Source organism: Rhinatrema bivittatum, chromosome 8 (assembly GCF_901001135.1).
Source record: "Rhinatrema bivittatum chromosome 8, aRhiBiv1.1, whole genome shotgun sequence".
Lineage (NCBI taxonomy): Eukaryota > Metazoa > Chordata > Amphibia > Gymnophiona > Rhinatrematidae > Rhinatrema > Rhinatrema bivittatum.
Window position 1 is genome coordinate 41,581,719 of NC_042622.1, and position 14,850 is coordinate 41,596,568.

At 44.4% G+C, this 14,850-nt stretch overlaps 1 protein-coding gene across 3 annotated transcripts in view; it reads right to left on the reverse strand.

Moving 5' to 3' along the window:
• The window catches only part of UBE2C (ubiquitin conjugating enzyme E2 C), a 17,343-nt gene extending 13,625 nt beyond the window's left edge, over positions 1–3,718 (reverse strand). The window contains exons 1-3 of one of the 3 annotated variants that reach the window (XM_029612388.1): positions 3,695–3,718; positions 2,708–2,735; positions 1,077–1,163 (exon numbers count right to left, since the gene is read on the reverse strand). In XM_029612388.1, coding sequence (XP_029468248.1) covers positions 1,077–1,163; positions 2,708–2,719 — 99 coding nt within the window. In that variant the 5' untranslated portion in view covers positions 2,720–2,735; positions 3,695–3,718. Of the gene's footprint in view, positions 1–1,076; positions 1,164–2,707; positions 2,736–3,201; positions 3,281–3,425; positions 3,647–3,694 lie in introns of those variants that run through there. The other 2 variants (XM_029612385.1, XM_029612387.1) reach the window with 2 other exon arrangements.
• Between the last annotated feature and the right edge of the window lie 11,132 nt (positions 3,719–14,850).

Genomic DNA, 14,850 nt, shown 5'->3' on the forward strand with positions numbered 1-14,850 from the left:
GCAGAGGAATGGGAGCCTCTCTGCTAAAAGACCTTAGGCAGGCGCGAAAAGGAGGAGTGAATGGACCAGCAGTATCACCCCTTTAAGACAGGCAAGAGGTCACCGGGAAGAGGGGTCCCAGGCCGAGTACTCAAGGGGAACCCCCCTGGGACCCTGTAAGAGCTGTCTCACAGACAAGAAGTTTGATTTCCTTCAAATTCTTTTACCACACAGAAATTAATCAATACTTGCTTGATCCTGGAAACAATCAGAAGGAGAAAAAAAAAATCACCAGTGTGGAAAACAGAGAAAACTAGGGAACTGCAGGTTCAACTTCCTACCTCTGCTGGGAGACAGAGAAATACTGAAGGGACGCAGGGTGAGCACTGTCCTGATATAGGATACCTTTTCAGTTTTTCTCTGTCTCCCTCTGCTGGACAGGAGGCTCAACCCACTGTCTGGACTGGTCTGGGTATGTACAGGGGAAAAAGCATTTTAATATTTTAGATAATTCTATTAGCACTTAAACAGGTTGTGCAGCTCAGCTTTCTGGCTCCCTGTCAGGAATAAGGCGGTCTGATCAATCACCTACATGCCAGGGACAGGATGAGTCCGAGTGGGCAGTAGCAACTGTTGACACATAACATGGGGGGGATAGTGATCAATCATTTCTCTCTCGCACGCACACTTGTTTACGGCACAGTATAAAAAGAGCAGGACTTTCCAGTGTCCAGCGGGAGTAGGAGATATTGCCTCTATAGACATATAGAGTGCTGGACACTGAAAACCCCCTTCTTGCCTTTGCTGACCTGACTCCTCGATACAAGGCTGATGACACGAAGGGTGCTGGATGGCATATACAATCATGTGGTATGTAAATAACTTTCTGTAAATAACGTCTATTACCATGATGTCACATTAATAAATGTCATAGATATTGTGTCAGAGTACCTTACTCTCTCATTCCCAACATTAACAAAAGCCACAAACTCCAGAACATAAACATTAAAGAGAACAGTAGACACTTTAAATGCTGAGTGCACATCCAACGCCTCATCTTTATCATACCTTCTCAAAAGGTGGAAGATTTTACTTACTGTGCCAACAGCACCATCTATGGTCCCAATCCATTTGAATAGGTTGTCCGATTCTGGAAAGGCAGAAATTCCTTTGTCACCTGACATCTGGAGGGGGAAAAAGCCCTCAATCCTTAAAACCTACTTCTGTCAAAGCCTATCTAAAGGAGGTCTTTGTCATGCAGTAACAAGAACAGGCTGAGCAATACTACTTAAAACACAGCCAGCACTCAAGCAGCAGTGGGGGGAAAAAAATTGCCTATATAGATATGATTTAAAAAAAAAAAAATTGGATCACAATTGGCATTTTACTTAAAAGCTAGATTTTTTAGTTAGTTTACAAAGAAAGCTCTAAAGCTTCTCAAAGCATTTATTGCAGCATGCCAGAGGTGTCTTCAACATCACCCCACAAGGATGTGCTCGCTTTTCAATCAGGCATAGTGCACACCAGCAGAAAAGTTTTAGGGATGTGAATCGTTTTTGAATGATTAAAATTAGTCAGATAATTTTTAAATCGTCCTAAATCATTAGAGTGCACAATACAATACAAATGCCCCCGATTTATCGTCAGGGGCATTTGTATTGTATCGTTAAATAGGGCACGGGAATTTATTTGGGGGAGGGCGGGAAAACCGGCACACCAAAACCCCTAAACCCACCCCGACCCTTTAAAACCAATTCCTTACCCTCCCCAAAATGTTAAATTACCTGGTGGTCCAGTGGGGGGTGGGGGGGGGGGGTGTCCCGGCACGATCTCCTGCTCTCGGGCCATCGGTGCCATTTTGGCTGCCACTAATTAAAATGGCGCCGATGGCCAGATAAAAAAAAAAAACCCACCCGACCCTTTAAATCGACCCCACCATCCCGACCCCCCCCCCCCCCAAAACCTTTTAAAATTACCTGGTGGTCCAGGGGGGCCTCGGGGAGAGATCCAGGGGGGATCTCTCCCCGAGGCCCCCCTGGACCACTTACTCATCAGCCCCCTATTAGGGGGCTGATTAGTAAAGATGGCCGGCCATCCAGTGCTCCTACCATGTGACAGGGGCCGGCCAATGGCATGGATACCCTGTCACATGGTAAGAGCAAAGGGGCATCAGCACCATTTTTTTTTTTTTTAGAACAGTTGATGCCTGGGAACAGGAAATCTCTCCCCAAGGCCCCCCTGGACCACCAGGTAATTTTGAAAGGTTGGGGGGGGGGGTGGTTTAGCAGCACGGGCCTCCCTAAAAAAAAAAAAAATTAGCGATGTGAATTGGAATCGGAAACGATTCCAATTCACATATCTTAACGATCAGATTTCCCCCCCCCCCCAGCCGAATCTGATCGTTAAGACGATCTGGCACACGATTCACATCTCTATTATCTATACACTTCTTTCATCACATGCCAACTCCCCCAGCTCCATAGGAGGATTATGCTAACACTGTTCTACTACACATAACCTGCTCCAGGCCCTCCTCAGGAAGAGCTGGCTCCCTTCTAAAGTTTATAGTCTCATCAGGCCAGTGCTTTCCTCTGAACCATTAATCCCCTTGAATTCAGAGGATTAAAAAAAAAAAAAAAAAAAAAGTTAGTTACACACACACTGGAAGTGCTAGAGAGCTGCCTAAAATAGTTCATCCCTTTGAATAGCTGGCAAACCATACACTTACCATGAGAGACATCAGCTCCTGATGTAATCTACAAGAGAAAGAAAAGAACTAGAAAACACTTGCAGAGAAAGTTAATATTCAGGTCCCATATTCTTCAGCAATATAGAACAGGATCTACCCTGTATACAGAGTTCAAGGCCCTTTGTATCGGGCATTTCAAAGCTCGGATGGTGATGCAGGAGTTTTAGTTATTGCTACGGATAGCGAACCCAAGTTTTGTCTCAAAATATTGATAAGAGGAATAGCTTGACTACAACAACTCAATATTGCACACATAGAAATAGAAACATATATTTCTATCATAAGGGAAAGTGGAGAAATAAATACGGTATGCCATCTATTCTTCTACCATACTTTTTTTTTTTTCACACCTCCTAAGCTAAAGCCCCATCTAGATAAACAGAGACTGCAGAATGACCGAGCAGCTGCAGAGTTACAGAACCCAACCCCAGGAGAAACATAAATATCAGCAAAAACCCTTTTGCCCCAAATACACTAGTCCAGGTCTGGCCATCATCCTTCCTTATTCTCTCCATTAAGCACTCCCAGTATTCAGCCGAACGAGTTGACCCCTAAGCAAAGGCCACTCCTTACGAGGGTATATTTTTGTGGGGCCTATCAGTGTTAAGAAAAGTCTGCCTTGATTGCCCGGCAATAACCTCCCAAATCTCTGGCCACACACCCGCTCGGTTCCTAGTAGCCCAGCCCCTTTCCTCACCTCTTGCTCACCGAGCCTTTAGCGGCGCTGCTCCCGGACTCTATTCCTTTCCGCGGCGCTGCGGACTCAACAACCGCCGGGTCCATGTTCTGAGACGCCATCGGGCCAAACAGTTATATACTAAAACCCCACCCCCGGTGCAGTACAGACAGCTCCCGGTTTCTCACCCGCCAACCTCCGCCTACTCGGCAACCTCTCTCTCTCTCTTACCCTACGGAGGACTTTAATCCTAACACCCGCTCTCTGTTTGAATTTTTGGCAACGCTCACCAAGACAACCAATCGGGTGCCCGCTTGGATTTAATCGGACCAATCGCAACTCCCTGTTTATCGACGCTCCATGGTGACACGCATAACGACCGCCTCCTCTTAAAAATTATTCGATTTTACCCTACACCTTGTAGCGCGATTGGGTAGGCAAACTGTCAATTATGGAAAAGTAGGGGGGGGAGACCTCATAGGAGACGCATGCGTACTTTAGGAAAACCCAAGCCTTTTGATGAGTCTTGTTTCGTCATATTCTCCAATCTTAAAAGCAGATTAAAGCGGAAACTAGACCCCCAACTAATGATGAGTAGGTCTTGTGCTCGTTTTATTAAAGAGGATGCAATTACGATAGTTAGGGTTGCTGGGTTTTAAAAAAGTTTTTGATAAGCTCCTGGCAAAGTCCATAAACAGTTACCCAATAAGGAATAGGTGCGTAGTGCTGGCCTTAGTAGCAATGGCTCTATTTAAGGTATGGGTACTCGCGACTTCAATTGGTCACTGTTAGAAACAGGATACGGGGCTAGATAGACCTTTGATCTGAGACACTATAGCATAGCTTATGCTCTTAAATACAGATACTACAGTTTACTATGGAAGGATGCCCAACAGGCTTTATGGCTGCTTTTCACAGGATGGGACAAGTATCTTAGACAGCAGCCCTTAAGCTGGACAAGAATTGAATGAGAGCTCAAAGATATTATTAGAATAAAAAAAATGCAACACACACAACCTTTTACTTGAGACTCTGTGCTAGAATAGCAGTAATTAAGGCTGCTCTAACTTGATAGTGTAGTTTGCATTTTAAATATATCATTAGGGGTTGTTTTTTTTTTTCCTTACTTTGATTATCAAGGCACTCCAGTTGTCAAGTGGCACCAATACGGCTGGTTGGCAGGATATCTATAATTCTATTATGAATATGCTTGAGATAGGTTTGCATTCACCTAACTTATCCACAATAACTATGCATATTCTTAAAAAAAAAAAAAAAGTTGAAGGCCACACTTGGCCACTGTTCTTAAAGCAGCACTTGCCCTTGCTGGGTAAACTAGGAGGAAATGCTTCAGCATAAAACCTTTTAAGGAAGCCTCCCACAGAATTACTCCAACTAGGAGACCAAATTCATAGGGTAGGGGTATTCACTCCCACCACTGTAGAACTGTCAGTAGGTTGTGTTTTCAGGATATCCTTAATGGATATGCATGAGATTTGCATACAATGGAGACAGCATACATGCAAATCACTCATGTCAGCTCTTGAGGGGCAGGAATGAATGTGTCTGCTACAGCGGAAGGTACCAGCAATTTTCAAAGGCCCAGCTTTAGGGTTTGGCCCAACAAAGGGGCCGATACAATAAATGTGTGCAGAAAATGGGCACCCAGTTCAATATTTAAATGAGGGGGCACCCTAAAAGGAGGCACTAGGGACAAACGTGCATCCACCTCCTTAGCATTGAACACACAGGAGAGGAGGCTATCAAGCAGGTTGGAAAAACAGAATCTACATGCATCCATTTTCTCCTGCTAAAGTCATATATACACACATGATACAAACACGAGATAAGTCATGGGGGAATTCTGCAGAGCATAGATTTGCACAGAATTGCCAAATTGTGCACCGAAAATGGTAGAGGATGCCCTGGTGTGCCACAAATGGAGGGTATGCTGTTCACAGTAAAGATGAAGGCCCCAGTGAGAGTGAATGAGGGGGAGGGAAGAGAGTGTGTGTGAGAGAGAGAGAGCATGCGAGTGTGTGAGAGAGAGACCAGGGAGGGTAAGCAGGGGGGGGGGGGGGTGTGTGCTTGAGTATGGGTGCCAGAGAGGGAGCTTATGAGGAAATTGTGAAGAAGTGTGTGTATGAGAAAGGGGGCATGAGAGAGACATAGCTAGCTTGTGTGAGAATGTATGTGTGAGAGAAAGGGAGCTTGTGTGGGTGTGTACGTAAGAGAGAGGGATCCTCTATGAGGGGGATGTGTGTGCAAGAGAGTGAGGGAGCCTGTATGCACTAGAGAGAGGGAGCCTGTGTGAGGGGCAGTACTGAGAACGGGCTCAAACTCTGGGAGTGGCAATAGAGTGGAAGGGGTTGAGCCTAGAGGTGGAGGGGAGAGATACTGGCAGGTGGAGGAGTTGGGGCCTGAGAGGGCATAGTAGCCAGTGGAGAAGGGAGAGAATAGAAGGGACACTTACAGTGAATTTCTAGTGAAATTCTGCTCAAAATATTTAAATATTCTGCATCTCTAAGTAATAACCTTTTTCTGTATTAATTTAAATCTAATTACTGTCATGTAAAGTGTGTTATTTTGACCAATATAAAGTTTGCAGAATTTAAAAGTTTTTTTGCACAGAATTGACCCAGGAGTAACAAGATACACAGTCCAGCCTGTGTAAGAATGTCCAGAATTTTTTCCTCCCAAAGATTTTTTTTTTTTTTAAATAAATACTGCTTTATTTGGTTCCTCCTACTTAGTATTGCTACAATACTATTAGGAGGAATCCCAGAAAGCAGGATTTTTTTTTTTTTTTAGCAATGTGCCCTGGTCTGGCATAAAATTTGCTGTGTTTCAAGGGCTAATTGGCCACACAGAAGATTTATTGGGTTGCAGGGATTAGCTAATAGCCTCATCTACATGAATTTCCATGGGACAAATACTATTAGCTACACAGTGTTTTGGATGCGCTAAATGGATTGGGGGTTATGGACGTGTGTCCAATCGCATGTTAATACCTTGTGCTAGCCACTGCACATGGCCTGCATCGGCTCCAAAGAATGCACAAAGCCTGCAAGTGAGTTTTGAAACCGCACAGCCTCTGTTTCAGAATTTACAGGAAATTAAATCATAGGGTAAAGAATACTTGATTCAAAACTGTGCAAGCAATCAATTACAGGCTTTTATGTTCTTTCACTGAAAACTTAAATCTGGCTCTAGTCTACTACAAGTAAACCGATCAGAATGTCAATATTCCAAGAGCATGTCACAGAAGCTTGGTCCCTCCATGAAAGACAATGCAAATTATTTTCACTTCAAAAAAATTAGACAGTGAAATATTATGGAACTATATAGACCTTGCGAAAACACTTTAGCACAGCTGATGTTTGGATCCACTGTGATGAAATGGCTTTAAAAAATGCTTGTTTCAGACACAATTAGATAGGCTGTATGGTCTTTTTATGCCATCATGTTTCTATGCTAATTATGTTCTCATCTTAAATAAGGAAGTTGCCTGCAAATAAGTGTAAAAGTAAATACTGGTTGTGTTGATTCCTAGAATAAGTGATTTAGAAGTTTTGTTGTGTAGTAGAGCTTCTGATCACATTTGCTTTTACTCCATTTCCTTGTGGGGTTTTTTTTTCAGTTTTAAGTTACTGATTATAGAGGAAAATTAGTTTACCTGATAATTTTCGTTCCTGTAGTACCAAGGATCAGTCCAGACTGCTGGGTTATGCCTCCCTTCCAGCAGATGGAGTCAGAGAAAAGCTGAAAAGCACCACCTCGATATACCAGTGTGCCACCTGCAATCCCTCAGTATAATCAATATCAAAGCAGAATGAAACATACCTCATCCTCTGTTTTTTTTTAAACCAAGAACTTGCTAAAAACAACTGCTAAGAGAAGACAACAGGAATATGACAAAAAGACGAGTGGACTCTCCTGTAATATACCTACTTGGGCGGGCACGTCTGGACTGAACCCTGGTACTACAGGAACGAAAATTATCAAGTAAGAAACTAATTTTCCTTTCCCTGTACTTACCAGGATCAGTCCAGACTGCTGGGATGTACCCGAGCCACCTTAAATGGGGTGGGACCCAGAGAGTCCTGCTCGAAAGGAAAGTCCCTGCTGCCAAAGGAATCTACAGCCGGATCCCGGACATCCAACCGATAATGTCGAGCAAATGTGTGCAATGACTTCCAAGTAGCCGCTCTGCAAATTTCCTGGGGCGAAACACATTGGCTTTCAAGCCCATGATGCCGCCTGAGAGCGGAGAGAATGAGCCTTAAGACCGTCAGGGACAGGATGTCCGTGACATATGTACGTGGAAGCAATAGCATCCTTCAACCAGCGGGCAATGGTAGTTTTGGAAGACTTATGTCCCTTCTTTGGACCATTCTACAAGACAAAAAGATGATCCGACCAACGAAAATCATTAGTTACTTCCAGATTCCTCAAAAGGGTCCATCGGACATCCAATCGTTGTAAGTCTCGACCGTGAGAAGAGTGGCTATCCTCCTCCGAGAAGGATGATAAGTCCACCAACTGATTGATGTGAAATGCCAAAACCACCTTAGGTAAAAAGGAGGGCACCGACCGCAAGGATACTCCCGACTCCGTTCTCAAAATGATAATGCCTGAATTTCGGAAATGCGACGCGCTGAACAAATGGCCACGAGAAATACTGTTTTGAGAGTTAAAACCTTCAAGGTGGCCTGCTTGATAGGTTCAAACGGTGAAGCGCAGAGACCACAGAGAACCAAATTCAAGCTCCAGGATGGACAAAGTGCCCGCACCGGAGGGCGCAAATGTTTGACCCTGCATAAAAAACAAGCAACATCCGGATGACCAGCAATGGAAGAGCCTTCAATCTTACCCCGCAGACAGCCCAAGGCCGCCACCTGCACTCGAAGCAAACTATAGGCCAGGCCCTTTTTCAAGCCGTCCTGCAAAAACGCAAGGATATGTACTATAGAGGTCCGCCGTGGGGACACTTTCAACCCACTTCCAGACTTTAACATAGGCAAGGGAAGTCTAGGTCTTGCAGGCCCTAAGAAGAGTGGAAATCACGGCTTCCGGGTAACCCTTCTTTCTCAGTTGTCTCCTTTCATAAGCCAAGCCACTAGACAAAAGCGATCCACCCGATCGAAAAATACGGGATCCTGCCTCAGAAGATTCGGGAGATGACAGAGACGCAAGTGACCGTCTACCACTAGGTTGATTAGATCTGCGAACCACAGTCTTCGTGGCCACTCCGGTGCCAGTAGGATGACCAGACCCCGATGGGATTCTATGCGCCTTAAAACCTTTTCCACCAGTGGCCAAGGGGGGAAACACATAAAGGAGAATGTCTGGAGGCCACGGGAGCACCAGAGCATCCACCCCTTCCGACCCGTGCTCTTTCCTGCGACTGAAGAAGCGAGCCGCTTTGGAATTCAGCTGAGTCGCCATCAAATCCAAGCGTGGGGTCCCCCAGCAGCGAGTTATGAGTCGCATCGCCTCAGACAACAGCTCCCACTCTCCTGGATCCAGATGCTGTCGGTTGAGAAAATCCACCTGGACGTTGTCCACGCCTGCGATGTGAGAAGCCGCGATATGGGTCAGGTGGTGTTCCGCCCAGGCCATCAACAAATCCGCTTCGGAGGCCAACGACCGACTTCTTGTACCCCCTTGTTTGTTTATGTAAGCCACGGTTGTCGCATTGTCGGAGAGAATTCTGACTGCCTTGTAAGAACATAAGAACATAAGAAATTGCCATGCTGGGACAGACCAAGGGTCCATCAAGCCCAGCATCCTGTTTCCAACAGAGGCCAAAAACCAGGCCACAAGAACCTGGCAATTACCCAAACACTAAGAACCCCCCATGCTACTGATGCAATTAATAGCAGTGGCTATTCCCCAAGTATAATTGATTAATAGCCATTAATGGACTTCTCCTCCAAGAACTTATCCAAACCTTTTTTGAACCCAGCTACACTAACTGCACTAACTACCTTCTCTGGCAACAAATTCCAGAGCTTTATTGTGCATTGAGTGAAAAAGAATTTTCTCCGATTAGTCTTAAATGTGTTACTTCCTAACTTCATGGAATGCCCCCTAGTCCTTCTACTATTCGAAAGTGTAAATAACCGAGTCACATCTACTCGTTCAAGATCTCTCATGATCTTAAAGACCTCTATCATATCCCCCCTCAGCCGTCTCTTCTCCAAGCTGAACAGCCCTAACCTCTTCAGCCTTTCCCCACAGGGGAGCTGTTCCATCCCCCCTATCATTTTGGTTGCCCTTCTCTGTACCTTCTCCATCGCAACTATATCTTTTTTGAGATGCGGCGACCAGAATTGTACACAGTATTCAAGATGCGGTCTCACCATGGAGCGATAACAGAGGCATTATGACATTTTCCGTTCTATTAACCATTCCCTTCCTAATAATTCCTAACATTCTATTTGCTTTTTTGACTGCTGCAGCACACTGAGCCGACGATTTCAAAGTATTATCCACTACGATGCCCAGATCTTTTTCCTGGGTGGTAGCTCCTAACATGGAACCCAACATCGTGCAACTACAGCAAGGGTTATTTTTCCCTATGTGCATCACCTTGCACCTGTCCACACTAAATTTCATCTGCCATTTGGATGCCCAATCTTCCAGTCTTGCAAGGTCCTCCTGTAATGTATCACAGTCTGCCTGTGATTTAACTACTCTGAATAATTTTGTATCATCCGCAAATTTGATAACCTCACTTGTCGTATTCCTTTCCAGATCATTTATATATATATTGAAAAGCACCGGTCCCAATACAGATCCCTGAGGTACTCCACTGTTTACCCTTTTCCACTGAGAATATTGACCATTTAATCCTACTCTCTGTTTCCTGTCTTTTAACCAGTTTGTAATCCACGAAAGGACATCGCCTCCTATCCCATGACTTTTCAGTTTTCGTAGAAGCCTCTCATGAGGGACTTTGTCAAACGCCTTCTGAAAATCCAAATACACTACATCTACCGGTTCACCTTTATCCACATGTTTATTAACCCCTTCAAAAAAATGAAGCAGATTTGTTAGGCAAGACTTCCCTTGGGTAAATCCATGTTGACTGTGTCCCATTAAATCATGTCTTTCTATATGCTCTACAATTTTGATCTTGAGAATAGTTTCCACTATTTTTCCCGGCACTGAAGTCAGGCTCACTGGTCTATAATTACCCGGATCGCCCCTGGAGCCTTTTTTAAATATTGGGGTTACATTGGCCACCCTCCAGTCTTCAGGTACAATGGATGATTTTAATGATAGGTTACAAATTTTAACTAATAGATCAGAAATTTCATTTTTGAGTTCCTTCAGAACCCTAGGATGCATACCATCCGGTCCAGGTGATTTGCTACTCTTTAGTTTGTCAATCTGGCCTACTACATCTTCCAGGTTCACAGTGATTTCGTTCAGTTCGTCTGAGTCATCACCCCTGAAAACCATCTCCGGAACTGGTGTCTCCCCAACATCCTCATTAGTAAACACGGAGGCAAAGAATTCATTTAGTCTTTCTGCAATGGCCTTATCTTCCCTAAGAGCCCCTTTAACCCCTCTGTCATCTAATGGTCCAACCGACTCCCTCACAGGTTTCTTGCTTTGGATATATTTAAAAAAGTTTTTATTATGAGTTTTTGCCTCTATGGCCAACTTCATTTCAAATTCTCTCTTTGCCTGTCTTATCAATGTTTTACACTTACCTTGACAATGCTTATGTTTTATCCTATTTTCTTCAGATGGATCCTTCTTCCAATTTTTGAAGGATGTTTTTTTGGCTAAAATAGCCTCTTTCACCTCACCTTTTAACCATGACAAATATTCTATTTGTTCCAGCATTATTGTTAGTTCTATTGTGACCTGTTTTATTGTTCAACTGTTCTATGTAAAGCCCACTACTCTTTTTGGGCATTTAAAAGTTGTATGTAAACCGGATTGATTTGTAGTTCCTACAAGAACTTCGGTCTATAAAAATTAAAAATAAATAAATAAATAAATGACGGTAATCGTTTTGCCTTCCTTCCACCTTTCTTAATGCGCGGAATACATATGGACTGCGCCTCTAGGATTGTATTTTTAAACAATGTTCAAGCCTGTTGAACACTTTTAACCTTTGCAGCTGCACCTTTCAGTTTTTTTCTAACTATTTTCCTCATTTTATCAAAGTTTCCCTTTTTAAAATTTAGTGTTAGAGCTGCAGATTTACTTATTGTCCCCCTTCCAGTTATTAGTTTAAATTTGATCATGTTATGATCACTGTTGCCAAGTGGCCCCACCACCGTTACTTCTTTCATCAAATCTTGCGTTCCACTAAGAATTAAATCTAAAATAGCTCCCTCTCTTGTAGGTTCCTGAACCAATTGCTCCATGAAGCAGTCATTTATTACATCCAGGAACTTTATGTCTCTAGCAAGTCCTGATGTTACATTTACCCAGTCAATATTGGGGTAATTGAAATCTCCCATTATTATTGCACTGCCAAATTGGTTTGCTTCCCTGATTTCTCTTAGTATTTCATCATCTGTCTGACCATTTTGTCCAGGTGGACGGTAGTATACTCCTATCACTATACTCTTACCCAACACACATGGGATTTCTACCCATATAGATTCTACTGAGCATTTACTCTCTTGTATGATCTTTATCCTGTTGGACTCTATACCCTCCCAGACATAAAGTGCCACTCCCCCACCAAGTTGATCCTCCCTATCACTGCGATATAATTTGTACCCTGATATAGCACTGTCCCATTGGTTATCCTCCTTCCACCAAGTCTCTGAGATGCCAATTATGTCAATCTCATCATTTGCTGCTAAACACTCTAACTATCCCATCTTACTTCTTAGACTTCTGGCATTGGCATACAGACATTTCAAAGTGTGGTTTTTGCTTGTTTTAACAACCTGCTTTTCAGTTGTTTGGGATAATTCGGTAATCATTAGCTTTGGTGATTTTTTACATATAGGCATATGAACTATGTTTGCTTTTGATGGAACCTCTCTGTTGGGATGCCCTAACTCTCCTGTTTCATTAGTATCCTTCAAAGATATATTTCTCCGAACCATGCACTGCTGAGTGACTGTCGGTTTCCCCCTTGTTCTAGTTTAAAAGCTGCTCTATCTCTTTTTTGAAAGTTAGTGCCAGCAGCTTGGTTCCACTCTGGTTAAGGTGGAGTCCGTCCTTTCGGAAAAGTCTCCCCTTTCCCCAAAAGTTTCCCCAGTTCCTTACAAAGCTGAATCCCTCTTCCCTGCACCATCGTCTCATCCACGCATTGAAACTCTGGAGCTCTGCCTGCCTTTGGGGACCTGCACGTGGAACAGGAAGCATTTCAGAGAATGCCACCCTGGAGGTTCTGGATTTCAGCTTCCTACCTAAAATCCTAAATTTGGCTTCCAGAACCTCTCTCCCACATTTTCCTATGTCGTTGGTGCCCCCATGTACCACGACAGCCGGCTCCTCCCCAGCACTGTCTATAATCCTATCTAGGTGACGCGTGAGGTCTGCCACCTTCGCACCAGGCAGGCAAGTTACCAGGCGGTCCTCACGTCCACCAGCCACCCTGCTATCTACATTTCTAATAATTGAATCACCAACTATGATGGCTGGCCTAACCCTTCCCTCCTGGGCAGTAGCCCTGGGAGATTTGTCCTCAGTGCGAGAGGACAATACATCACCTGGAGAGCAGGTCCTTGCTACAGGATCACTTCCTGCTACACCAGGATGATGTTCTCCTACTGGGAGACCTTTCTGATCCAAGGCAGCACTGGGGCTGCCAGAATGGATTTGGGACTTGGCTACTATGTCCCTGAAGGTCTCGTCAATGTACCTCTCTGTCTCCCTCAGCTCTTCCAAGTCTGCTACTCTAGCCTCCAGAGATCGGACTCGTTCCCTGAGAGCCAGGAGCTCTTTGCACCGAGTGCACACATACAATCTCTCATCGGCGGGTAAAAAATCATACATGTGACACTCAATGCAAAAGACTGGAAAGCCCCCCTCTTGCTGCTGGACTGCTGCCTTCATCTTAGTATTATTGAGTTCCTAGTTAAGTTTAGGATAATAAGGGAGTTGGAATGAGAGTACTTTAAATTTACAGGTGAATTTAGTAATTAATCAGCTAGTGTCCTACAAGGGGATAATTAAACTTTCAATAAGGGCTGGTACAATATTATGTTTTAGATAAGACCCTGATTGATTTTTAATGAGAAAGTGTCTTGTGCCTAAAAATCAGGGGTTGAGTGGGTGGGAAAGACAGACACTAGAATTAACTATCTCTGGCTTGCTTATTACTTCAGACACACAAAAACTCTAAAGAATATATCCCTTAATTTCACCGTTCACCAAACTTTTATAAACCCAAAGATTTCTGAAAACTATACTTACCAATCCTCTTAAACCACGGTTGAATTAATCTTCACTCATTCAAAAGAGCGGCGCGCGCTTCCGGTCCTCCTCTACTGCAAACCTTGCATGTATTAAGGGAAGAAATTGTCGTAGAGCCAGGCGAACTGCCTTGGTTTTCAACCGATTGATCGACCATTTGGCCTGCCGAGGGGACCACCGTCCCTGTGTTGACCTGGATTGACAGACTGCTCCCCAACCTGTCAGACTGGCATCCGTCATAACGATGATCCAAGATGGAGGTTCCAAGTTCACCCCCTGAAGAAGGTGCCGTGGTACCAACCACCAACTGAGACTGGTCCTGGCTTGTTCCAGTAATGGTAAGGGCAGATGATAAGTCTTCTGACTTGGGATCCCCAGCAGGAAAGCAGCACTCTCTGCAAAGGTCGCATATAAGCAAAGGCCCAAGGAACCAGTTCCAGAGTAGACGCCACATGTCCAAGAACTTGCAAATAGTCCCATGCCGTAGGCAAAGGTAGGACCAACAGGCGACGAACTTGAGACAGTAAATTTTCCATCCGCTGGTGGGGGAGGAAAACCTTGTCCGCATAAGTGTCGAATCGAGCTCCCAGAAATTCCAATTCCTGGGACGGAACCAGCTGGCTCTTGGCGAAATTGACTACCCAACCTAACGATCGCAGTCGGTCCAACACCGACTGAACCGCTATTTTGCAAAGTGCCTCCGACTTTGCACGGATGAGTCAATCATCAGGATAGGGGTGAACTAAAATTCCTTGCCGCCGGAGAGAAGCCGCGACTACTACCATCACCTTGGTAAATACTCTGGGGGGCCGTCAAAAACCGAAAGGCAGGGCACAAAACTGATAATGCTTTCCCAGAATCATGAACCTTAGGAATCCCTGATGATGCTCCTGGATTCCTATGTGTAGGTAAGCCTCCGTCAGATCTAAAGAAGCCAAAAACTCGTCAAGAGAACTAGAAACTGCAGACACAGAGAGGATAAATGACAGTACCTTGAGCAGGAGCAACCCCCAATGTAAATACCAACGAAACAGTGGGAGGGCGT